This window comes from Poromitra crassiceps, assembly GCF_964638095.1.
Source record: "Poromitra crassiceps genome assembly, chromosome: 14".
Taxonomy (NCBI): domain Eukaryota; kingdom Metazoa; phylum Chordata; class Actinopteri; order Beryciformes; family Melamphaidae; genus Poromitra; species Poromitra crassiceps.
The window spans coordinates 14,435,915-14,461,853 of NC_139633.1; the positions used below are offsets into that span (position 1 = coordinate 14,435,915).

At 45.7% G+C, this 25,939-nt stretch overlaps 2 protein-coding genes across 2 annotated transcripts; both read right to left on the bottom strand.

Annotated features, from left to right (window-relative positions):
• Window positions 1–1,527: 1,527 nt before the first annotated feature.
• On the bottom strand, window positions 1,528–21,873 carry dna2 (DNA replication helicase/nuclease 2; the record flags this gene model as incomplete). Its single annotated transcript, XM_083650624.1, has 25 exons — window positions 1,528–1,740; window positions 1,987–2,172; window positions 2,915–3,004; window positions 3,214–3,427; window positions 3,836–3,925; window positions 4,080–4,273; window positions 4,528–4,620; window positions 4,766–4,894; window positions 5,031–5,140; window positions 5,701–5,810; window positions 6,834–6,947; window positions 7,201–7,443; window positions 8,471–8,662; window positions 9,420–9,576; window positions 9,917–10,034; window positions 13,292–13,547; window positions 13,924–14,046; window positions 16,119–16,267; window positions 16,399–16,582; window positions 16,714–16,863; window positions 17,047–17,158; window positions 19,786–19,896; window positions 20,188–20,794; window positions 20,927–20,977; window positions 21,844–21,873. 25 exons carry the CDS (start codon window positions 21,871–21,873, stop codon window positions 1,528–1,530), a joined length of 4,026 nt encoding a protein of 1,341 aa, XP_083506750.1.
• A 1,960-nt stretch (window positions 21,874–23,833) lies between these two features.
• LOC310789020 (uncharacterized protein) lies at window positions 23,834–25,939 on the bottom strand (the record flags this gene model as incomplete). Its single annotated transcript, XM_083650626.1, has 2 exons — window positions 23,834–24,822; window positions 25,789–25,939. 2 exons carry the CDS (start codon window positions 25,937–25,939, stop codon window positions 23,834–23,836), a joined length of 1,140 nt encoding a protein of 379 aa, XP_083506752.1.

Here is a 25,939-nt window from a genome sequence, read left to right on the forward strand (position 1 = left end):
TTGAGTGGGATTCAGTGTATGAGGTCTTTCAATTAGTGTCCCTTGAATGCACGTCCAGAAATACAACAGAAGATTGTTCATCTGAAACTCAAGACATCCAAAATGACCAGTCTCACACAAACAAAAATGTGGCATTGGTCAAAGATACTTGAATGATGATGATGATGATGATGATGGTGGTGGTGCATTGATATTTGAATGTCCTGGCTGATACACAAATGCAGCAGCACATTTCTTACTCTGAATTACATTAAGTTTAGAAAGCCAACATCAATAAAAAAAAAATACAAAATGTCCCAACACATTGTAGTACAGATCAAGAGTAGAACCTGTTAACTTATTCTATCGGAATGTTATTTTTAGGCTTTGGGCTTCGGTTTAGTTTAGTCTGTGCTGCCTAGATAGGAAAACCGAGACCGCCCGTGCTTGCAATTTATTTTTTATGCCGTTATCTCAAGATCACAAGTGAATCATTTCATTATCTCGAGAAAACAATGCTTGTTTTCGAGATAACAAAGCGTGTGTTCTCGAGATAACAACATAATCGTGATCACAAGATTATGGCATAAAAATAAAATAAAAACGCAAGCACTGCAGTTCTCGGCTTCCGTACCGAGAGCCATTTTTGTCCCAAATTAAACTACGGTAACCCAAATGTATATATCAAGTGAAGGAAAAAGGTGTTGGTTTTATGTTTCTGAACTGTTGGAACTGTTGGTTCAGAACTGTTGGTTCAATCAGTGTGCCGTCCTGTTGAGTCACAGCTAAGTGGCTGATACACTGTCAGATCGGTGACCTGAGACGCCGCCGCATGCCGAGTGGCGTCTCTCATCACAGGGGCATGCTGGGTAGGGCCATGTGGGCAGCTGGAGGGAGCTGGATAATGTGATGTCACGGTTCAGGAAAAAGCTTTGTAGACACACAGCGGACACATGACAAAGGCAAGTGGTTTCATTTTGCCGCATACATGCAGCCTGAGCTTTGTAGCAGATGTGAATTTGACTGCGTGTGTTTTGCTTACTGCACTACAAGCTGCTCCACTCACAACTGTTTTTAAAGTTCAACTTTTATATTTGCATCTTGTGACTAGTTGTTAAATTTACCTTTTTCGTTACAATGAAACAGTTTCATCTGACTGTATAAAATGTATAAAAGCATTGTCTACAGTGGCCTTAGTAATGCTATTTCAGGACAGACACAGAAGGGGGTTTCTACTATGTATCCAAATCCATTTTGAAATACACAGTAGTAGAGTACAGTAGAGTAGTACTAGTGATTATGCTAATAGTCGATGATATGTTTGTGTAACAGAGTAAATTCTCTGCTAGTAATAGTGAACTAGCAGTAGGAATGGTACTGTTAGTAGAGGTAATAATTGGTCATTTGTAGCAGTAATAATTGCGACATACTAATGTTAGAGGATAATAGTAATAACAGTAGCACTAGTAATAACAAGCAATAATAGCGCACTGATAACCTTACAGTGCTCACAATTAAAGGTTATCCGATTTTCTTGTTGCAAATGGATCAAGAGTTTATCAGTGGTACTAAGTTGTCATTTAAAAAAAAGTAGTAAGTGTTATTAAAGGATATCATGTTCTCCTGTTGGAGATGATTCAGCAGTTTCTCCAGTGGTGCGTAGCGTCGGAGTGTCGAGGCAGAGCCCACCATCAGCAGCTTGTGTTTCGCCCTGGTCACCGCCACGTTCAGACGACGCCAGTCCTTCAACAGCTCCCCTAACTACGGACAGAGAGGGGAGAGAGTTACTTTTTGTCATGTTTCATTTACATTCAAAGAAAGATGAGCCGTCAGATAGGAGAGTCAGGGTGCTTTCTCACTGGGAACGATCGCTTTCGTTCCGTTCCATTCTGCACCCGGGGACGGAGTGCAGTTCCCAAGCACTTTGGGGACAAGTGTGCTTGGGAACGGTACCTGGGCGCCAGTGAGGAAGCACCCTAAGACAGGAGAATTGGGAAAGCTGCTTACGTGTCCCTCCTCTGCAGTGCTCCTGACAAATGAAAGCACGATGAGACTTTTGTCGCGGCCCTGGTACCGGTCCACTGTGTTAACCTCCACCCCGCTGAAGACAGAGGACTGCAGCAGAGCAGAGATAGTCTTCAACTGCTGTCTGTAGGGGGCGATAACCCCTATATCACTGGACTTACATCCAGCCTGAACAGAGATGGAAATAAACAGGGGTTAGTGGGGTAGAATTATGCAGATAGCGGTTGAAACAGGCCAGGCCTTTAAAAACACATTGTAACGTCAACGTGACAAAGACAAAGGAGCTGATGTCTCCGAGGTGCTCGTCTTAGTGAGGCGTTAAAGAGTCCAATGGCCACAGGCAGGAATGATTTCCTGTGCCTCTCTGTGGTGCATCTGGGTGGGATCAGCCTCTCACTGAACGTGCTCCTGTGTTTGACCAGCACGCCATGGAGTGGGTGAGAGTAATTGTTCATGATGGAGTGTAGCCTGGTCAGCGTTCTCTTCTCCGACAGCGCTGTCAGAGAGCCCAGCTCCAGCCCCACAATGTCCCTGACCGAACTACACCCGCTAGCTTCTAGCTCGTTTCTACAGGAGACTGCAAAAGAAAATAGTTCCTACATGAAACTGCTCACAACAAAGTCTGTGCATTATTTTGAGTAACTGGGTCATGATTTCTGGAAAGAGACAATGCTGTTGGGTTTTTCAAATGTATATTTTTGGTGCTTCGAGCGCTACAAGCTGAGTGCCATCCAGTTCCATTGTATTCAAGAGAAGGCAGACATCTCGGCGGCCGATACCTCCAAAACTCTGGCAACTATCCCAAAACGATATAGATGGATAAACAGCACTACAGGTGAGAGGAAAAATATGTATTTTGGATTTTAGGGTGAGCGGTTCCTTTAAAATGACACAAACTACTACTAAGTACCTTTATCAGCAGTGTCAGCAGTATATGTATGAGAGCAGCCTCGGTGTGGTTGCTTACGCCTCCCTGCTCCACTGACTCAAACGCAGGCACCTAAAAGGAAACAGTGAAGTGATTTAGACAAGCACTCCTCCATCTTTGTTGACACTTTTTTTTTTTTTAATAGGAAGGACCTCACAGACCTCACAGATCCATTCACATTTTTCTCGTTTAAATATTCATTTCTATCTCACAAACGCAATTCACCAACCTATTGCCAATTCCAATTCCCACCCTATTGCTTGAAATTAAAATCTACCAACCAGTGAGGAATCCAGGAAGCAAACGGGTTTGCTCGGCAACAGGGCAGCCTGTATCCAGGCCAGGTCCTGCTGGGGGTGAGTTTCAGAGTGGGATCTGAGCTCTGATTGGACAGAAGCCAGGAAGGGCGGGGAGAGGAGGGCCGAGGCGGTCTTCTCTGATCCACATTCCAGCCGGCCGCCGTACATCAGAGAGTTACTGAGAGACATGATCGGCCTGTCAACACAAACATGAATGAACCTTTGGACTCTTGAACTGGAAATCATTGTAGTTGACCCCAAAGAGCTTTTGCAGTACTGTTTCGTGGAAGAACAAATTAAGTTTTCTTAGAAATGTTCACAAAAGACAGCAGGACTAAAATAAAATTGTTTCTCTGAAGACACAAATCACATTTCACTCCTTACAAACGGTTTCAAGTTACTGTAAAATGTTCTATATCGAAGGCGTTGCAAACGATTTGAAGTTCTGTTGGACCAGACTGGAGGAGTTGTTCATGACACTCGAGACCAGATTCTTGAAGTACACAGTGTTGGGTCTAAGTTTATTGTGTGTGTGTGTGTGTGTGTGTGTGTGTGTGTGTGTGTGTGTGTGTGTGTGTGTGTGTGTGTGTGTGTGTGTGTGTACCTGTTCATCCGGTACTGTACATTGAGTTGGACCACTGCTTCACTGTGGAGCTCTAGACGCTTAAATAAGCTTTCATCCATACCACGCGATCTAGACAGAAAATATATATATGAGTTGATAAACAACACAGTTCTATTTACATGGATATTGGCTTAACATGAATTCCGTAACTGACTAGGACATATTTTGGCATGTAATAAACCCCACCAACATATGACATATTTCGCTTACACACACACTTTACCTAGCTTCCTGGTTTTGTACTATTGGCGGGAGTTGTTGGTGATCTCCCACCAGCACAAATCTCTTGGCGTAGAACAGCGGTCCCACACAGACAGGCTGGCTGATCTGTGAAGCTTCATCCACGATGCAGAAGTCAAACCGGCGATGTGAGAAGATCGGGTGTTTGATGCCCATGCAGGTGGTTCCCACTATCAGCTAGAGAGAGAGAGAGAGGAGAGAGAGAGAGAGAGAGAGAGAGACAGAGAGAGAGATAGTCTATTTTCTATTCGGACAATTCCCCAAGATCTTGAGTCAAACCATTTTCATGCACTGGCAGATACTTTTTGCGGTTGTTTCATCACATTATGCTTCCTTTTAAGATACTTTCACCAAAGTAAATTAAGTGATCCTGAACAAAGTGAAACGCCTCGACTTGCAGTGATAATATTGCCCAACCCTACTCCTCACACCTCCTTGTTATAGAGCTGCTCCAGCTCTGAGAGAGTCTGAAATCCCTTCTTCCTCACACTCTCCTCTGTGTATGGCAGGATATCTGGATGGACCTGGAGAGAGGGGCAGAAAAAAGACTGGTGGATATCTCTTGTACAATGAAACGCTTTGATTCCATCTACTGTTAATAAAAAAAAGTGCAGACAGATGATCAAATGTGAGATTGATTGATGGAGAGGTCAACTAGACAGTCCGCACCTTCTGGCCCCGCCCCAGACGCAGGAAGCCAACTCGGAAACGCTTGAGCTTCAGGAGGATGTTGTCCACAGCAGAGTGGGTGTAGCTTGTCAGCAAGACACTGAACCCACAGGCATGTAGGATACGAACCTGGGAGGAAAAGGGAGGGGGAGAGAGAGAGAGAGAGAGGGGGGGATGACGTGGAGAGAGGGGTCAAGTTCGGGCCCTAGCAGGAGCGCATCGTGTTGCTTTCGGGTTGTATCTCAGGGTTAGAGTGATGGTTTACCAGGGTACAGATGGTTGTGGTCTTTCCCGTGCCAGGCATGCCAACAATCAGTGTGTAGTCTTTAGATAACAAGACCTTCTTCATGGCCTGCCTCTGGGGCTTGTTCAGACCTGCACACACACACACGCACGCACGCACACACACACATGCACGCACACGCACGCACACACACACACACACACACACACACAATTTTATTTTGCACACAAGTATTTTCTTTTGCACACAAGTATTTTCTTTTGCAGTCTCATGTAGGAACTATAGCAGCTAGCGGGTGTAGTTTGGTCAAAAGAAAATAGTTCCTCCATGAAACTGCTCATAACAAGGTCTGTGGATTATCTTGAGTAACGGGGTCATGATTTCTGGAAAGAAACATTGCTGTTGAGTTTATCTAATGTATTTCTTTGGCACTTTGAGCACCACAAGCCGAGTGCCATCCAGTTCCATTGTATTAGAGAGAAGGCAGACATCTCTGCGGGCCGATATCTCCAAAACTCAGGCAACTAACACAAAACGATATAGATGGATAAATACAGGTGAGAGGGAATATATGTATTTTGGATTTTAGGGTGAGCTGTCCCTTTAAGCATATCAGTGATAACAGCCATGTCCTCTCCTGGCAGAATAGAGTAGAAGAGAAGCACACAGATGAGCAGAGGAGAGTCCTCACCTTTGAGTATGTTGGCCACAGTATCCTTGGCCTCTCGAGGCAGCACAGAGCTGAGGCTGGAGATAAACTCTGGAGGCCGGAGGTCAACTACCAGCTCCCTCAGACGCTCACTGGACACACAGACACACAAAAGGACAGACAGAAAACAACATATTATCATATACAAAAATCAGTACAGCAAACAAGCACCGGGGGTGCTGTTGTAGACACGATGTCAGTGTTTGTGTTGTATGTAGGTACCGGTCTCTTTAATCAGCTGAGAGAAATTAGTGAAGTGGGTAGACACAACTGTATCAGTATAAGTTAGGGTTGTCAAAAGTATTGATAGTATCAAAAAGTATCAATACTGAACATTTGAATCGGATACAATACTCATTTGCAACAGGTATTGATAGTATCGATAAGTAACAATACAAAACATTTGAAACGGATACAATACTCATTTGCAACAGTTTTGATAGCATCAGCGCTTTCTTTGAATGAAAAATCACTGATTTTCCCTTCCCTATCATTGGTGGGTAGTGTACAGTATCTATTGCTTCAACAAGCTAAACGTGTTCTGATGGCTAGAGCAGGGCTAATCTGCTGTCTAAATTCAAAGTTTGATCAGGCCTAGATGATGGAGAAGTGTGCGTCTGTCCGTCCATCTGTCCAACTTTATTTTTATGCCTCTTGATGTGTCGTCATGCCCCCTTCCCGTGGTATCAAAAATGGTATAGAGTATCAATAGTAGAAATTATAGTATCGTGACATCCCTAGTATAAGTAGCTCATGATGTACAGGACTGAGTCACTACTGGAAACTCACTGCGCCTCCTCCTACTACAGCTGCAACCGGCCAATGTGCCACGCTGCTATAATGCATATTTGAATATTGAACATTTATGTGCATAGTGAATTGATATGTATAGACTGTTTTCCTTTGTATGTTTCGCATCTGTTGTCCGCGTGCCGTTTGTCATGACGTACTATGAAACTCTATGAAGCTTTCTGCACCAATCTGACCAAGACAATCGACTGGAAATGTATTGAACTTGGCAACTAAATTGATTCCAATATGACTGTTACTGCTCTAGTACCATACCGTACTTAACGATCATAATTTATTATCACATACTAGTGTATGTACGGTACCTGTCTTGACAGTTTTCCATCAGCCTGGAGAGGTTAGTGAGGTGGGTACTGAGGCCGACCACGCCCTCATCAGCGTCCAACCGAAACAACATGCGGCTGAACTTCGACAGGTCTCTGCAACACACACCAAACAGCAAGACAGGAAGCAGTTGGGGGGGAATTTCAAAGCATAGTTTGGGAATTCTATGTTCAATTCATTGTCCTTGGTACACTTAAGACGGCCGCCACAGAACGTTGCCTTTTCGACAATATCAAGCGAGAGGAGTGATCATGGAAGATTGTCTGAGAGGGCAGTGAGTGGACATCTTTATTCACCTGGCTCATTCAAGCAGGTAACTGTGTGACCGTGTATGGGTTCATTTCTCACCTGTCCAGAGTGCAGCTGATCGATGCACGGTTGACATCGCACAGGTAGCCCGTTGCCAAGCCAACTAGACGACCATCCTGGCCGCTGACGACGACGCGGTCCCCGCTTGTCAAACCTATGTTGCTGCCTCCCTGCTGCAGGGCCACAGCGCTTCTCTGGAGGCGATGGAGGAAAACCCCTTCAGACTGGAGGGCCACCGGGCCGCTGAGCTGCATCTGCCCCACACAGCCACCACTCTTCTCTCTACAAATAAATGTAACCTACATTATTTAAGTGACTACATTTACATGCACACAATATTCCGCTTTTTGCCCATATTCGGAAAATGACAATATTCCGACTAAATGAATAATCCACTAATATTCCCGTTTACATGCAGCCGTAGCTCGCCCTCCCCGACACGTGAGGGAGGGGGGGGGAGAGAGAGATGCAGGTAGGTGGACCCGCAGAGTTTTTCTGTTGAGAATAAACAGAGCAGCACTATTCTTACGAGCATCACTTGGTCCATTTCAGGAGCTTGCTGCTGAAAAGTTTGGTGTTGCGCATCCAAGTCTTTCATAAAAAGTAGGCTAGTAGCCTACGTTATTACCTCGCAGGCTCGCAAGCATTGTGGACTTCCGTGGGCAGTGGGCACTATAGGCTACTCTCTCTTTCTCTCTCTCTCTCTCTTTAAATCAATGTTTCTCATCTCCTCCCGATCAGAAATGTCGGCTTTTCTTTTTGCGAGAGATGGATTATATGATTATATTGCCTGTTCTAGAGCTTTCTAGCACACATCAGTTGACCAAACAGGCAACATGCGTCGCAAACTGCGGTAAAAACCCTGATTGAGACCCATATTCCGAATGCGCTGTATACATGATCAAAGAATCCTCCGAAAACCTGAATAATACTGGAATAACCCAGATGTCTTAATCGGAAAATGCTAAATTCGGAAAAAGGGCAAATTCGGAAAATGCAACTGGAATATGCTGTTTACATGACCCTTATCAAATTCAGAATATTGTCATTTTCCAAATAATAGTGGAATATTGTGTGCATGTAAACGTATTCAATGATGTGAAGAGAGCCAATAGTGACACTTATCTTTGGAGGACTTGCTTTCATTCATGCTAATTTGTCGCCAAATACTGAATTTGACTGAATGCTTTATTTCTCCACCAGGAATGATCCACAATGGCTGATGACAGGAGCAGTGACACTCAGTGAAAGCAAAAGGACTGTATCATCATGTATGCACGTCCTACATTTGTGTCTCGGGGCCTCTCACCTCTCCTCAGCGCTCTGCAGCCACACATGCTTGCGGCCATTCTTTGTCTCCATGGTAAGCGCCTCCAAGCAGCAGAGCAGCAACCAATGGGAAAAATAGCTCAGGTGTGGCGGGGTCAGGTGACCGGTCTCCTGCTGCAGGAAGTCCTGCACGGCATCTGGGTAGACTTCTGAAGAGCTGTTCTCCAGGGCCCTGACGAGGAGGGAGAGATGTAGAGAGGGGGAAGAGAGGGACGAGGACAGAGGGAGAGGGAGCAGTACGAGAGGGGAAGAGAGGAATGAGATGAACATGGATCAAACTTAAGGATTTGGGGCATTCGCCTGATGAAAAATCTCACCATCTCCAATAATCCTTCAGTCAGATTTTGATGGCTGAAGACAATTTAACAGCCACCTGTTACATTTCATAGAGTTCGTGGCATTTGCAGGACTGTCGATTAGGGTTGGGTATATCATTTGGATTTCAACGATTCTGGTTCCGATTCTGCTTATCGATTTCTGGTTCGTAATGATTCTCAATTCCGATTGTTTGAGGGGTGGGGTGAAAACTGAAAACAGGTCCCGTGCTTATTTCACAGAAGAAGAAAAATAATAAACCATTACACAAGTCCTATTCAGTCATGATTGATATTATCATAACATTGCTTGTCATTTATTATCAACTTTTGTAAACAACAGTTTATCATGTTTTGTATACAATTTTAAATGAACACTTTATGTAGTGGTCTGTTCAGTCCTGTGTACCTTAATGATTAAGGTACAGGACGGACAAACTCTGTCTATTTGTTTATTTAATATTAGGGGGTTCTGGGATTGAGCATTGGGAGGATACTTTTTCCTCAACAATGCTTCGAATCTCAATTTCTAGTGACTTCTGAGAGGAGGTGTGACCATATTTTCCAGTACTTTGTTCCACGGCTAAAGAACTACTCTTAATATTATATGTTTACCTCTCATATAGAGCAGAGTTTCTCCTCTGAGGGCAGTACTGGAGGGCATGTCTGTCCGTCAGGATGTCAGGAAGTCTCGACAGATGGCTCTGCCCCGCCCCCTTCTGCACACAGTTGCTTAGGTGATAGACCAGCGTGTTCCTCAGCTTCAGCAGCTCTGAGGCACGCGCACGCGCACACACACACACACACACACACACACACACACACACACACACACACACACACACACACACACACACACACACACACACACACACGTGTAGTGAAATAAGTGGAGAAGAGATCAGGGGTTCTCTAGTTCCATGATACATCACAATTTGATGAAAGTCAATCAAGGTACAAAGAGTTCTGTTCAACTATACTGGTTTTCAAGTATCAGATAGTACTGCAGGTGTTCCAAGTTCAATTCAATATTGAACATTTTTTGTGATGGAATGAAATCTAAAATCACAATATAGGATTGTGATGTGTGCAGTCCTGGTGTGTGGGTATACCTCTGCGGTCCATGTGGCTAGCGACTACAGGGTGCAGGTTGCCAGTCTTTAGGTAGAGCAGGAAGCCAGCTTCAGCATCAGGATGTCTCTCCATGCTCATCAGAGTGTACAGGATCACCTAGACACACGCCACACAGCACACACGGGCGCAGGTAGAGATTAAGGCAGTGATTCCCAAAGTGTGGGGTGCGGCCCCCCAGCGGGCCATGGGGGTACTGCAGGTGGGCCGCGAGTGGTCTGCCAACGCTCCCGATTTTCATGGGCAATCAAATGTCTGTAGCGGGGTCATTTTTAAAGCTATGGTGGAGCTCCTGTTATCAGAAGAAACTAGAAGAACTAAGGCATCCATTGATACCAAGCAGTGTGGCCCCTGGGTCATGTTTGTGGTTAGGTTAGACCAGTGATACTCAACTGGCCCGCAATGGAATTGCAAAAAAAAAAAAAAAAAAAAAAAAAAAAAAAAAAAAATTAACGCAACATGCAAGATACCCGCTGAATAAGTGTCCAAATGTTCATGTCATTCTGGCCAATACTCCACTTCTGTTATAGCATTTCAGTCTGGAATATGGAATATCTTTCAATAATCTATGATTTAGCTGCTAAATTGTCAAATATCGCCGTCTGCTCGCTACCCAGGCACGTATGTATGTACTTAACCTAACTACGTAACTATCCGGTGTGCACAACATTGTCAGACTAAACTCCGGCTGACACACCAAAAACCTACAATCCGCTACAGAAAAATGTATATTGATTGTTTATTAACTGGCCCCTGGCCTTCTATCATTTCACGAAAGTGGCCCCCGGGCAAAGCAAGTTGAGTATCCCTGGGTTAGACCACCCAAATCTGTGTTTTTATTTTACTGTGCATCCCAGAACATGGCGCTAATGGCGTTAGCATTGTCCATCCACATACTGTTAACAGTATCTTAGCTCGTAGCTTAGATACAAAATCTAATAGCTGGTGAATAAACTTAGTCCTGAACTGCTGAGCGGGCAATCACAAGCCAGCAGTATCAGTATAAACTTAGACTTGACCTAATTTAGTTTTGTTTGTTGTAGGTCATGATTAACGGTCCGCATCAACAGGGCTGAATCATTGACAGTGGTGTTAGGTGGTACTTAGACCTGAATTAGCAGTATAGTATTAGTCATCCCAAAAAAAATAAAAATAAAAAATCCTAATAAATTTTGCTTTGACCTAATTTTATTGTTGTCTATAGAGTTAGTTCCACCTCTGCGCAGATTCCCCCGCTCTCTTCTCTCTCTCCCCCTCAGGTGTCCTTCATTGGCCTGACGTACACCCCCGCCGCTGCAGCCCTAGGTCCGGCCGTCATCGCCCTAGCCACCTGTCGTCACTCTAGGCCATCTACCCGCTACTCCTTCTACTGTCTGACACCCCGGGCTCTTCACCACCACCGACCCCTATCCTCATCCTGGTCACCTGCCTGCCTAAGGGAAGGGGGGGACCCCCCCCCCCCGGCCTCATCACCTCCAACTCCTATCCTCCCCTCCCCTAATCACCACCTCCGACTCTTATCCTCCCCTCCCCTCCTCTTAGCTAGTATTCTCTAAACCTACGGACACTTAAAGACTACATTTTCTATTTCCTTTGGACTCTACTTTTTACATTTTCAACTCCCTTCCCTGATTCTAGGATAATTTAAAAACTACATTTTTATATCCCTCTGTTGGACTCTTTTTTACATTTTCAATTTTCTGTTCTCTTGTAAATTTTATTTCCATAATAAACCATTTACAGAGTTTCAATGCCGGAAAACTCTGTTCATGGTTTAGCCCGGCATCTCTCGACCTGTCTCGGAGGGGAGTCCCCGGATGGGGGTCCGCCGCTGGGTCCACTGCCTGGGTGGGCCCGCGTGGCCTGCGTGGCCTGCTCTCCCAGTTCCCAGTCACTAGCTGGGGGCGGGTCTGGGAGCGGGTCGCGTGGGGGGTGGGCTTACCCAGGCGACCATTGCTGGGCCCCTGTAGCACAACGACCTCACAAGGTTCCTCCTCAGCCAAGCCAAGTCACTGGGGCAATCCATTTGGTGGAAAGGTTTTCTTGCGTTCACTGGGGGTGTGGGGACGCCGCTGTGTCCCGGCCCGGCCTTCTCTCCCACGCCTTATGTGGGCGGGGGGCCGGGGCGGGGGGCATCGGTGCTCTTCAACACTGGTCGAGGGCTGCCGGTTGGTTTAGAACAGTTTAGGTAGGCGATAGATTAGCTACAGCCTAAGGCTGACCTGTTAGTGTTCAGGCAAAGATCAGACTAGAGCAGAGTAGGATAGGCCAGATTAGGCTGTAGACTAGCTAGATACTATGTCCCAGCTAGCTCTGGTTAATGCTTAGAGTAGTCAGTTGTCTGATCTTTCCCCCCCCTCTCTTTCTCTTTCCCCCGCTCCTTTCCCTTCTTCCCCCTCCTGTTCCCCACTCTCCCACATTTCCCACTCCCCCCCCGCCCCCTCTCTTTCCATGCTCTTCCCTCCCCCGCCGCCCCTTCCCACGTTCCCCCTGCTCTCCCTCCCCTGCACCCTCCCACCTCTCCTTCTCTGTTCTCTCCTCCTCCCTGTCCTCTCCCCTCTCTCACATTCCCCCTGCACTCCTTCCCCTACACCCCCCCACCTCTCCTTCTCTGCTCTCTCCTCCTCTCTGTCCTCTCGGGGGGGGGGGGGGGGGGGGGGGAGGAGGGGGCGGAGAAGAGGTCTGTTCCCTCCCCCGCCTCCTCCTCCCGCGTTCCCCCTGCACCCTCCCCTTCTCTGTTCTCTCCTCCTCTCCCCCTGCACCCCTTCCCCTGCACCCTCCCACCTCTCCTTCTCTGTTCTCTCCTCCTCTCTGTCCTCTCTGGGGGGGGGGGGGGGGGGGATGTGGGATGCTCCCCCTGCTTCTCTACCCTGGCTCTCCCTCCCCTGCATCCCCATCTCTCCTTCTCTCCTCCTCCACATTCCTATCTTCTCCCCACCTCCCCCCTCTCCTCCGTCTATATTGCTCATTCTCTCCCCACCTCCTCCCTCCCCCTGCTCTCTTCTCCCCCACACCTCCCCTCCCCTCTCCTGCTCTCTCCTCTTGCTCCTTCCCCACCTCCTATACCCTCCCCACCCCATCACTCTCTCACATTCCCCCTGCTCTTCTCCCTTCTCCTGCGCTCTCCTCTGCTCTCCCCTCATTCCTATATTTTCTATATTATCAATTGTTCAAATGTTATCTTTATTCTGTATATTCATGTTACTGTTGTGTCAGCTAGAATTAGCTAGACATACTTTCTGTGAAGCCCTCTGAGACATGCTTGTGAATTAGGGCTATATAAATAAACTTGACTTGACTTGACTATCTTGTGTGTTGATCAAAGATGTGATTAAATGTGTATGTTCTCCACCAACCTGACTGCGGTGCTCGATCGAGTTGGACTCCTTCCCAGTCTTCAGCTCTAAAGGCAGAATCCTCTCCAGTGGTGTTCTTGTTCTCTGACTGTCGTTGCTCGTCCTCTGGATTCGAACCCGTGTCGTCACATCTATTTTCCCCTTCAGACCAAAGCGCGGCGACCACGTATTCTCCTCGATGTCCGCCAACTCTGTAACCGTGACAACGGCCAATGAGGAGTCCTGGCGCCTGCTTACAGCTCCTCCGTGGCTTGGGCTGGGGAGATCAAGAAAGACACTAAGAAGAATGGATGGCTCTTGATGTTGACAAAACCTCATCCCCCAACAGTTGTAGGTAATAATTTTCCAAAATATGATCTGACTTTACATGTTTTTAGCAGGGGGTTCCTATCTGGAGGAAACCCCAGGGGAGCACAGGGAGAACACGCAAACTCCGCACAGAAGGGCCCTTTTGACGAGCCCACCTGGGCAGTGGGCACTGGTGGGGACACACCCTCAATGCCCACAGCGTCCCAGGCGGGAATCGAACCCAGGACCTTCTTGCTGTGATGCGACAGCGCTACCACTGCGCCACCGTGCCCCTTCAAAGCCCCTTGTCTAATTGCTGGTACTCTGTGTGCATCTGTACATACATTTTGAGGCTGATGGTCTTTGGCGTGGAGGAGCTGAGGTATTCGTCTGCCCACTTTTTGAGAGATGGAAGATAACCATGCAGCTCCTGTTTCATCTCCTCCTGACTCACACCTAAACTGTACCTAGAGAAAGAGACACAGAGGCAAAATACTTATATACTTATATTATATATAAAAGTTGCTTACTTCTAGCACCGTCCACATCACTGTATATTTGAACTGAAGTTGCTTGGAGGTAGGGCTGTCACTTTTTCCCCAAATAAAGTTTGAACGAACTTTAATTGCCCGCAAAATGTTCGAATATATTCGAAGTTTTAATTTTGGTTAATTAAAAAAAAAATATATATACCGTAAATTCCGGACTATAAGGCGCACCGGTGTATAAGCCGCACCTTCAGAGTTGACTATTTTTTTCTTATATAAGCCGCACCGGACTATAAGCCGCGGGTGTTTTAATGGTATTTTTTGTTTTTTTTTACAGTGCACACAGTGTCCGCGGTGTGGTGAAAAGAGGGCAAGAGAGGAAATTAAAACAGAAGTGGATTTATAGTTAGAAAGAGTGCTAAAGAAGAGAGAATTCCGTTTTTTATTTTTTTATTTTAGTTACTCACAGTACTATTGACCAGTCCAACTCAAAAGATATTCGGCAGTTTCACTTTGAGCTCTTGTTCCGCCGCTGTCCATCAATGGTTATGACGAGTCTCGCTGGGTACAGTACGCCAAAGCGATATCCATTGACTTTAACCTTTTCGATGATGCGCGTTTCTGTTGCACCAACGCGGAGAGGTCCTGCCGGACGAAAAAGCGCGTACCCTCCCAGGTGAGGGGCTTCTTCCCCGCAGCCTGGAGGATGAGTTGACGGTCGGGCCAGCGGAGTAGGCAGATGAAGATGGCCCTCGGTGGCAGGCCGGGGTCTGGACGTGGCCGAGGCGCCCGGTGTGCCCTGTCCACCTCTGGTGGTTTCTCGCCTTCCTTCAGGTCCAGGATGTAACACAGGATTTTGCCACGAAAGCGTCCATGTCACCAATCTCAGCTCCCTCTTTTACATTGATCAGGCGAATGTTATTTCTTTTACTCCTGCTGATTAAGTCATCAACCTGCGTGTTTCGATTTGTTTTTGCATTTTATCCACTTTCGGACTCACTGTGTTGTTTTTGTCCTCCAGTGCGCTGATGCGCTTTTCCGCATTAGAAACTCTGTTCACGATTGCCTTATTTTCTTTAGTGATTGAGTGGATGGACTTCTGCACGTTTTCAAACTTGTTTTCAAGCTGCTCAAACCTCTGAGCGATGTCGGACTTAATCGATAGTGTTTCACGGAGTAAAAGTTTAGCCCAAGCCGTGTATATCCAGCCTCCAGCAGGTGAGTCATTTCCTCATTCATGGCGGTGATTGCTTCGTCTTTTTCTTTCTGCTTACCTGTGTTGTGTTATGTTATGTTATGTTATGTTGTTAAAAGAGGGCAAGATAGGAAATTAAAACAGAAGTGGATTTATAGTTAGAAAGAGTGCTAAAAAAGAGAGATTTTTTTTTTTTTTTTTTGAAAAAATCCATAGATAAGCCGCACCGTTATATAAGCCGCAGGGGCCAAAAAAGGCCAAAAAACGGGAAAAAAGCCGCGGCTTATAGTCCGGAATTTACGGTATATATATTTTTTTTTGCAGGCCAGGCCACCGGGCATCGGCCCGACGTGCCCGATTATGCAGTCCGCGCCTGCCGGTTACATCGTATAAATATATATAATATCATATAAAATATTAAAAGAATATAAAATCCTCAGCTGTCCTCATGGTCCAGTCAGTCAGCTCCTCTCCGCTGCTGTGTTAGCTTGGACGCTCACAGTCACAACACTGCCTTACAAACTTGGCTGCATCCAACTCGAGACAACTTTTCAGACCCTCCTGGAGACAATCTTTCTCAGAAGAGACTAACGCGACAAATCTGGAGAGTCATGGGATTAACATTACCAGCAAGCAGCAGTAAGCAGGCAATGCCGATAGCTGGGTAAGTCCTGCTAGCATCGATGCTAAGTTAATTGGTTAATTATTATTATTTATTTATTTTATTAATAATTCAAACAGGTCAATTACATTTGAACATGCCCCCCCTCCCCCACATTCAAAGTTAAATTCGAATTTCGAATAAAAAGTGACAGCCCTACTTGGAGGGGGGTTGGGCAGAGGCCTAACCACTTACATGCTTCCCAGGTGTTGGGGGCTGAGTAGGACCTGGTCAGCCAGATTAGACAGCTTCGCCTCAGAGAAGTCTTTAGCCATAGCAGCCTTCTGGAAGACTTCATGGACCATGGTGCCGTTCAGCATCTGTTTCGAGCCACCATCAAAACTCTGCATTGGGGCAAACGGGCAGGAAGGAATAGACGATAAAGGAGTAAGGTGCAAATTTAATTCTGATGTTAAGAATTAGGCATGGGGTTCAACAACAAAAAACAAAAACAAAAAAAGCCAAATTAATTTACCTTGAACATCTCTCCCAGCACAGCGCTCCGCATGCAGCGGATGGAGTTGGCGATGCTGGTACCCGAGATGAGCCAATCGGGATGTAGAACCAGGAAGCCGTGCTCCCTGTCCACCAACCAGGATCCACCGTCACAGCGGCCCTCCAGGTGTACCACGTCGCCGCGGCACACGGGGCTCGTCTCCCTGTAAACACAGGAAGAAGAACGCAGCTGAACACTTTACCAAGGCAGCGTGTTTAATGGAGATTAACAGAGACAGTATAGAAGACAGCGTGTGAGACCAACAGAGACGGAGCTCCTCACACACAGGATTACCATCCGTCTTTCAGCAGACATGTCTCAGTTGGATGTAGTGCTTTGGAACATGACATAGTCAGTGTTTTGTGGCCAGGCTTCTCCTCCACGTCCAACACCCAGTAACGGTTGTTGAGGCCTCCAGAAAGGGTCACATGGTCTGGTACCTTACTGCAGGGAGAGTTTGTTTAAAAGACAAAATACATGTGTGTTGTTTCCACTGTGTAGGTTTACAATTACAATGTTGATAATAGAGAGGAGGGGGAGGAGTGTATGTGTGTTAAGAGTGTGATAGACCGAATCAAACTCCCCAGCTTCATTCTCCCAGCCTGTGTGTTCATGTGTGTTTCTCACCGGGGTGCGTTGGATTTCACCTCCGTGACAAGTCCAGGGCTCGGCTCCATCTGCTCATCAAACCAATTGTCCTCTACGATCTCTTCCATAGGACTCGCTGATGATGTCAGCCCTGCAAAACAACATACAAAAACAAGTTTGCACTGGCAGGGCAATAATGATGATGACAATAAAGCTGTGTTCACACCGAGATATTTATTTTTCTCTCTGTCGCTTGATTCAACCCTTTGGAATCGCTCTGTCGCTCTGTTTAAATCGCTCATCAACAGGCACACGAATCGACGGACATGTGGGGGCTATAACGTTATGCAATGTCATGATGTTTCTCCACTACGAGCCACCGTAGTTGTTTACAAGCTAAGCCTATCAGCGTGCTCCTAACGCGAGCTCTATACGGGTAGTACAGACTTCACTTCATGTCAGCTGTCAGCCTGTCAATGAGCTGTCAATGCAGTTTGTTGCCACACAATAAACCAGCGGTTTGTTCCAAGCCAGTGTGATCCTTGACTCGCTCTCATACGGCAGCCAATCAGCGTTGAACAGCGAGCGACTGATGCCAGCGTAATTTCGCTCGAGTTGGGATATTTCATCTGGGGCGACGAGCGTATTTTCTCCCTATCTCTGCCGCTCGGACGCCCAGCAATTTTTCTCCCGGGCGAATATACGCTCAATCGCTCGTTTGCATTGACTTTGTATGTAAACTCGATGCCAGCGAAAAACTTTAATAGGTCGGTGTGAACGCAGCTTAACTCATTGAGTGCCAATGACGACAATCATCGTCAATTCGATTACTAACGTAGAGTGCCAATGACGACGATTGTCGTCAATTGCGTTTTTTGACGGTGGGACGTGGATCAATGCCTAATACATCTCCTGTAAAATTTTGGGGCATGTTGAATGTGTATAACCTATTTTACCGACCCATTAGGTGGCGACAGTGCTCTCCAGATTAGAGAAAGTTGAGTAAAAACAGCAGAAAAAGCCGTGATGAAACCATTCTCATGAGAATGGTTTGGCTTTTCGCTGTCGCGCTGGGAGCCGGCGCACAACGGTGGGGGGCTCCGAAAATAGACTCTGGGTGCAGCACACTTTGAAATGCGCAGCAGAAAGCCCAGAATCGGACGCAGCTTCATCCCAGCTCACAACCGAAACCCCAGAAACGAGCGAGCCCGATCCAGACTCCCCCGACGAGCAGCCGCCATCCGAACGCAAGCAGCAGAGACTCGCCTGACAAGCAGCAGAGCAAGCAGAGCCACCAGAGACACACCCACGGTGGAGGGGTTTGCAGTAGAGGGGGGTGGGGGTGCTGTTATATTGAAGGAAATTACTGTTCAGATGTTTCAGGTCAGAAAATATTAGTTTCAGAGTCAGTGATTTGCTTGAAATGCTGCATTTCACAAAAGGCTCAATATCTCAGCTTCTAGATGGAAACGCCTGTTTTTGCTGTTTTTGACCTATCTTCTCCGGCTGATAACTAAAGAACGGAAAATGATATCAATAAACTTTTTTTTGCTGCTGATACAATAGAGTCTCATCGTTCTTTGTGCGTTACATAGTAATATCACACAATATTCTGTGGGCCTTGAGAAATCAGTGAAAACGCTCTGAAACTCTGGCACTGGGAGCGTCCGTTCTCCAAAAGTGGCTGGCACTCAATGAGTTAATAAGAAGAAGAACATATAACATGGGGCTATTATATCCCAACTCTAGTGTGCTGTGGGAATTTGAGTTCTAAAACCTGGAAGTTAGCATCGACTGGTTCCCTCGACCGAGGAACAGTGAGGAGGGAAGAAAGGGGTTCCGAGTCACTGAAAACTCTTTAAACTTCCTGAAGAATCCCTCATTGTGCCCTACATGCACAATATCTCTAATGTCTCTCTCCCTCAGTCTCTATCCCCCCTCTCTCTCCCCTAGCTCTCTCTCTGCCTCTCCTCTCTCCCTCAATCTCTCTTGTGTGTCAATGACGACATCATCAGTGATGTCACAATGCCTATGTATGACATCACTGTATCAGAGGGACTGATGTCATCAGTGGTTTATGACATCACTGTTGATGTCGCCAGTGGGACTGATGTCATCAGTGGTTTATGACACCACTGATGTCATCAGTGGGACCGATGCATCAGTGGTTTATGACATCACTGATGATGTCACAGTGGTTTATGGGTGGGACAGACAGACAACAGCCATTTATATACTGATGATGATTTTGGGGGCACAATCAAAAGTGATTGGTGGTGCATAAAGTTGCTAAAGCAACTAGTAGTGTGAACAACAGCACTGCTTGTGTGAGTATGTTTTTTGTTTTTTTCTTTTGTTTTTGATTGGTGGTTGACAACTAGCCTGCAGATGCTGAGTGTGTGTTCGAAATGGAAATGGAAATTAAATTAATTGAATTGAATTAAAATAATTTAATGAAAATAAAGATTATTTTTAGGGACATTCTGAAATTTCTTGGGGCATCGTTTGCCCTTGCCCCTGGCTAATTTCCTACACTGGCTAAGACACATGCACCAAAACCTGTGTTTGACCCTGTAGCCAACAGCCCGTGTGAAGATGATGTTGCTGAACACAAAGGATCTCACACAAAACTTTTCTTACCCACAAACCTTATTTCAGGCATCTAACCAAAATCCCACTGACTTCTAGACTAGGGAACCCAGCACGATGCCAACTTCCAGGTTGGCCTACAAAAACATGTCCTGCTGCACTATATAGCTGCCACAAGCCCTACTGTACCTCCAGCTCCCTCTTGGTCCAATGATGTCACAGCAACTCTGTCTCGGTCCGATGACGTCACGGGTGTACCAGTAGCCCCGTTGCCGTCTGCGCCCACCTCCGCACTTGCAACTGTGGCAGTGTGTGTATCGGGGTTGTGCGTGTGAGCATCAAGAGTGTGTGTGTCAGCGTCACATGGGTGTACATGTGTGTGTGGAGTTACGCTGACTTTGTGCTGCTCAACTGGCTTCTGCTCCGTTATCACAGTAAATGCATGCTCCTCCTCGTCTCGAGCCCTCTGTTCCTGTCGTTTCGGCTCCACCGAGGAATGGGGGGAAACCGGCTTCGGTGACATCACTTCCTGTCTGCTGTCACTAAAGCCCGCTCGACTGGTTGTAGAGAAACTCAAACTCAATCCGCAACCTTTTGATAGCTCAGAATCAGATTGACCAGTCGACTTCATGTGGTCACTGGAGAAGCAAGGCTTCTTCATGGGGTCAATGGCAGGCCTTGTTACTTTTACGCTGTTGTTTACCGGGCCAATCACAGGTTTTGGTGCATGTGTCTTGGCAGTTCTGGCCCTCTTGGCACTGTGGGATTCTTCAGGAGGGCTAAGGAGTCTTTTCAGTAACCCAGAACTCGCTTCGTCCCTCTTCGCTCTCCCTCCCAACTCGGGCCTCACTCTCCTCCTTACACCCAGGCCCTTTGAGCGCGGACTTCGGCAGAGGGGGGACAGCTGACCTGCCTTCTCCAGACTGGACACTTCTCTGCCGGGCTGGGAGCAGCGCCGACCCGGGTCTGTGGAGGGAGAGGCGGAGGTGCGCCCCATCTGTCTGTCCGGAGTGTCAGGGACACACAGGAGGAGGTCTGGGGAGGAGGGCAGGAGGTTCTCTAGGACCCTGAGGGCACTCCTCTCGGTGGGGGAAGGACAGAGGAGTTTGGCGGGGGAGGCGTCACCATCGTTAATCGGAGGTTCAGTCTTGGTGAGAGCGGCAGCAGTTATTGATGATTTGGTGGAAGATGTTGAGTCCTAAAGACACCAGAGTGACATGAGTTATTTCCTTACAGAAAAGAATGTATTGCAGACTGAAACAAGCAAACAGAACAAACAAGAAAGAAAGAAAGAAAGACAGGAAAGAAAGAAAGAAAGAAACCTTCCTACCTTCTGAGAGGAAAAGAAGGATGTGATGTTCTTCTGCCCTGCTGCTGTCACCTGGGAGAAGGAAGACAGGTAGGGGATTCATACCTCAGCAAATAAATAAATAAATCAGAACGTCTAGTTGAGGTGATCTGCAAAACTTCCCAATTTCCCTATCGGCTCTTTAAATCAAAAATGGATATTTAAACTACCGTAATTTACTTATTTTATTTTACTTTATAAGCACATAGAAGAAGCACAGTACTCTACCGACTGCTAATGTTAATGTATTTTCTACTGAGTAGATGGTGGTTGGGTGTCTTGTTTATGAACATTTTATAATGTTGCATTTAAAATTTTAAATAAAGTCACATAAACAACAACAAAAACAAGCGAAATTGTCTCATTAACGGTGACTGATGAAAAGGAGTTGAACTTGCTACTGTCTTTGTATTAAAGGGGTGGCATGAAGCAGAACATTATAGTAAGACAAAAAGGTAACCACTGATTCTTATGATGTTATGTAGTTGTGTAATGTTAACTGCGCCATAAATATTTGCTTTGATTCTGACGGCACGTTTCCCAGTTAGAGTTCACACACAGTGACAAGGAAAAAGACAACAACCAGGACAGACTAGTCAAACAGTTTAGTTGCTATCGTAACGATGACACCAGGAAATTGAGGAAAAATTAGAGATTTTCTCACACACTGACACACACATACACACTGACAGACACACGTACACACTGACAGACACACACACACACACACACACACACACACACACACACACACACACACACACACACACACACACACACACACACACACACACACACACACACACACACACACACACACACACACACACACACACACACACACACACACACACACACACACACACACACACACGACTCAAGTTCCCACTGGCACTCACCTTGATTTTCTTCAGCTTTGTCCTGTGCATGGTGGTTCTGGTGTACTGCCAGTTTGTTTACCAGAGGTGTCTGCGGTGAAGAGCTATCGGTTGTTAGCTAAAGCTTACAGACCGCAGATGATGTACGGCTGCCTGTCCAAATGTCATTAAAACGTTATGTTGGTTAACAAACGGTCGCGCATTTGCACAAATCGGAGACCCGCACCGCCAGTGTTGCTTTCCGCAAAACTACCGACTGTTTCGATGTTACGTGACAATCTTTGTCCGCCGCGCCAAACTTCCAGCTTCGCGCAACGGAAGTGACATAAGAGAGCGCAGTTCCTATTCCGCCTGATTTCCGCCAACACGCGAGAAGCTGTATGTCGCCCTCTTGTTGGCAACAGGGATGCAAACTCATGGAGAGTGAAAAAGGTGACAGATACCAGGGCAGATACAAAACCACTCAAAATCATTCCGTTAAGTGCCCTATTTTGGGATAAAAAATGTGACTGTAACCTAAAGGTGACTAGTTTGCATCCCTGGGCAAGGCAAACCTGTGTGTGTGTGTGTGTGTGTGTGTGTGTGTGTGTGTGTGTGTGTGTGTGTGTGTGTGTGTGTGTGTGTGTGTGTGTGTGTGTGTGTGTGTGTGTGTGTGTGTGTGTGTGTGTGTGTGTGTGTGTGTGTGTGTGTGTGTGTGTGTGTGTGTGTAAATAGCCTATCGCACCTGATTTTGGCATAAGGCTAACCCGATAACGAATAATAATTCAAAGTTTGGCTCCATTTTCACAATTTCCCCCTCCTCAATAGGGAAAAAAAACAGTATTCCTATATTGAATTATTTTCTGCTGCTTTTATTGAATAGCAAGTCATATGACCTACCAATCACAGATTTCATCACAATGCCATAAAAATTTGATTTATCTTTCCAATAACCCTCACATCAACACAAGTTAACTGAAATCTACGTCATTAACAATTTTCTTAACGGAGTCTCAGATTAGTGTAGCCTAAAGAACATATTAACAAGTAACAACCACTAAAGGGAGGACTTACACTGCTCGCTCCATTAAATCTCCATTGTTGAGGCCACTCATTCAGAGCTCATGACTCCAGCAAATAAATTAACAAAACTACTACAGCACAGTGATAAAACCGTATTTGTAAAACGCAAGGTAAAAAAAAATATATATAAAGAGTCAGCTAATCCTATTTGCTCAGGCAGGTTATCTTGATTGCAAACACTGTAGGCCTACTTTGATCTAGACTTTGGAACAGTCAGAAGACTATATATTTTATGGCCACATTTACCTCCTGTTTCTACGTTCACCAATCCATTATCAAACCCTTCTAGAGGTTTGTCATCTCTTTATATTTCAGAGGAGGCCGGCTCACTCTTTTCTGCCACAATGAGATGCAACAAATTATGCAAAAGACATAAGCTAATCAAAATGCTAAAAACATGAAACCCTTGCTGGCAAATGACTGAACAAATGACCAAGAACACAAACATCAGGATTAATCAGCAATGAAACTATAAATGAGAGGTCTTCTCAGTCTGGCATCCTTTAGTTTACTGACACTCACTGCTTGTTCAACTATCAGAATGAATATCCTAAACTAAATGTATATATCCACATATGAATGTTTTATTATTTATTTTATAACCTATCTAAATATCAAAAACTTCAGAAATAAATAACGTATTACAATAAGCTATTTCCATTATCACAAAGCCTAGACCCTTTTTTCTGACAGAGCTACAGTATATTGTGCGCAATAACTATTTTGGCTATTCAGAAAGGAGGCAACGTTCATGTAACCAAACTAGCCTAGTTAAACCAGTATAAGACCTATGCCACTAAGAACAGACAGGGACATATTTCATTTATAGAATGTTTTATTAAATTGTCACCATTAATGTTACGTATTGTTACGTGATGTCTATCTCCATTGTAGAGCAGACCACTGTACTATTAGGCTCTACTAGCTTGAGAAAATATTGAACAAAATTCTACTGATTGTCTGCTGCATGAGTCTTCATATGGATGTTTAAATGGGAGCGCCGTATGAATCTTTTACCACAAACAACACAAATGTATGGCCTTTCTCCTGAATGGGTCTTCATGTGGCGCGTCAGATTGGACTGAGCGCTGAATTTTATATTACAGACAGTGCAACTGTACGGTTTCTCACCGGTATGGATGATTGTGTGCTTGATAAGATCGGCTTTCTCTCTAAAGCTTTTACCACAGTCTGTGCAGCTGTGAGGTTTCTCTCCCGTGTGGATTCTTATGTGGGCATTCATGTTCCCAACTTGGGTGAATCCCCTGCCGCAGAAACGACAAGTGTAAGGTTTCTGTCCAGAGTGAGAATTGATGTGAGTCTGCAGATACGACCGCTGAATAAAATGTTTCCCGCAAACACCGCAACTGTAGGGTTTCTCTCCTGTGTGCGTCTTGATGTGGCGCGTCAGAATGGATTTAATCCTGAAGTTCTTGTTGCAAATGCTGCAGCTGTACGGTCTCTCTGCTGTCTGTCCAGCTTGCTGTGCTCTCTTTCGGTTTAGACCCGACTGAGGTCTTCCGCTGTCTCTCCAGTCATCATCGCTGTCACCATCTTCGCTCTCGACTATAGAGCGGTACTGACAGTCACCGGTTGGTTCCGATGCACCACAGCCATCTTCGTTTGGTTCTGCTTTCATCTGTTCAGTTGAGGTGCCAGCTAAAGGCTCCCCCTCTTTATTTTCTACAGTTTGGCCTTGATGTGGTGACCCCCTTCTGGATTCCTCACTTTTCTGTACATATATTATATTGAACATGGAATCAGCCTCCTCCAGCCCAGGAAGCTGCTCGCCTGCCTGACTGCTCCACAGTTCCTCCTGTTCTTCTTTGATCTGCGGAGGCTCTTGGTCCTTGTGGCCTGGGCTGCTGCTCCTCCTCTCCTCGCACTGCTGTCGCTCAGAAGGAACCTCTTCTTCCTGAACAGAGAGCTGCGGCGGGGCTGGACACAAGGACAAATGAGGAGGAAAATGATTCAGGCTCTAGTCACATGAGATGCAAATTTGGATTTGCACATCTGACCCTATGCATCACGATGGAGGCATTTTTGTTAACAGGCAGAATCAGAAAAACTTCAGGTTTCCTCAGGTTTAAACATATTTGACGTGTGCAATCTGCTATTCAAAATGTGGGAAAGCACTAGTCTAGTGTGTAACTACAGTAGACTCCCTATGCACAACAAAACATGTACAACAGCAAAAATATTTTTCCTCATGTTCATGTTCTTTTGGAAGCATTCAATTAATGACCCAACACATTGGTCAATATGCACAGCTCAAATTACTTACTTGTGAAATGAAGGGGCTGTGTGAATGTTGCTTTGTGGTAACTTTGTGATGTGCAATTTCACGCAATGCTAACAAGCATGTAAAATATTGACAGTGTAGAACATCTATTACCATGACAACACCAAGTTGTATCCGTAGGTTCTAACTTGTGGATATTTTCCGCCAGAACCTTTAACTTGAAGGCTTAACACCCTGAATTTATATGTAGTTGCTTTGTACAGTTTTTTTTTATTAAATTGGTTACCAATTAATTACATCACTGGTTTATTTCTGTCCAGTAATGGCTCTCTATAATCTGTCTGTCCACCTTATTTAGAGGTTTATGGGTATCAAGGCTAAAGACTATCTTCTGTGTACAGGGCACAAGCATTATGTGGCGCGTTATGAGCTGTGATTTGTGACCACCATTTTGCATCCCCCGTCTGAATACGCTCGGGGATGCGAAATGGCGCTAGTTGCTGTCTACCATACAACATCTACCATACAACATCCGAACGGTGCTCAGTTTGTAGGCTATAAATACATCAAAACAAACGCTACTGTGCTCACACATGTCCTTTGTCTCGCGGCCTCGGGAGACCGTTGTCAGGATAAAAAGTTGGTGAGGAAACTGTCGTTACCTTTCCGTCCAGACAACAGCTGTCGCTCCAGCTCCTGCTTTGAACGCGACACTTCCTCCTCATAGTCTTTTATGGATCTTTCAAAGAGGCAGAATATTTCCTCAGCAGCTGCTTTCAGTCTCTCATTGACCAGCGATTTCAGATCGTCCAT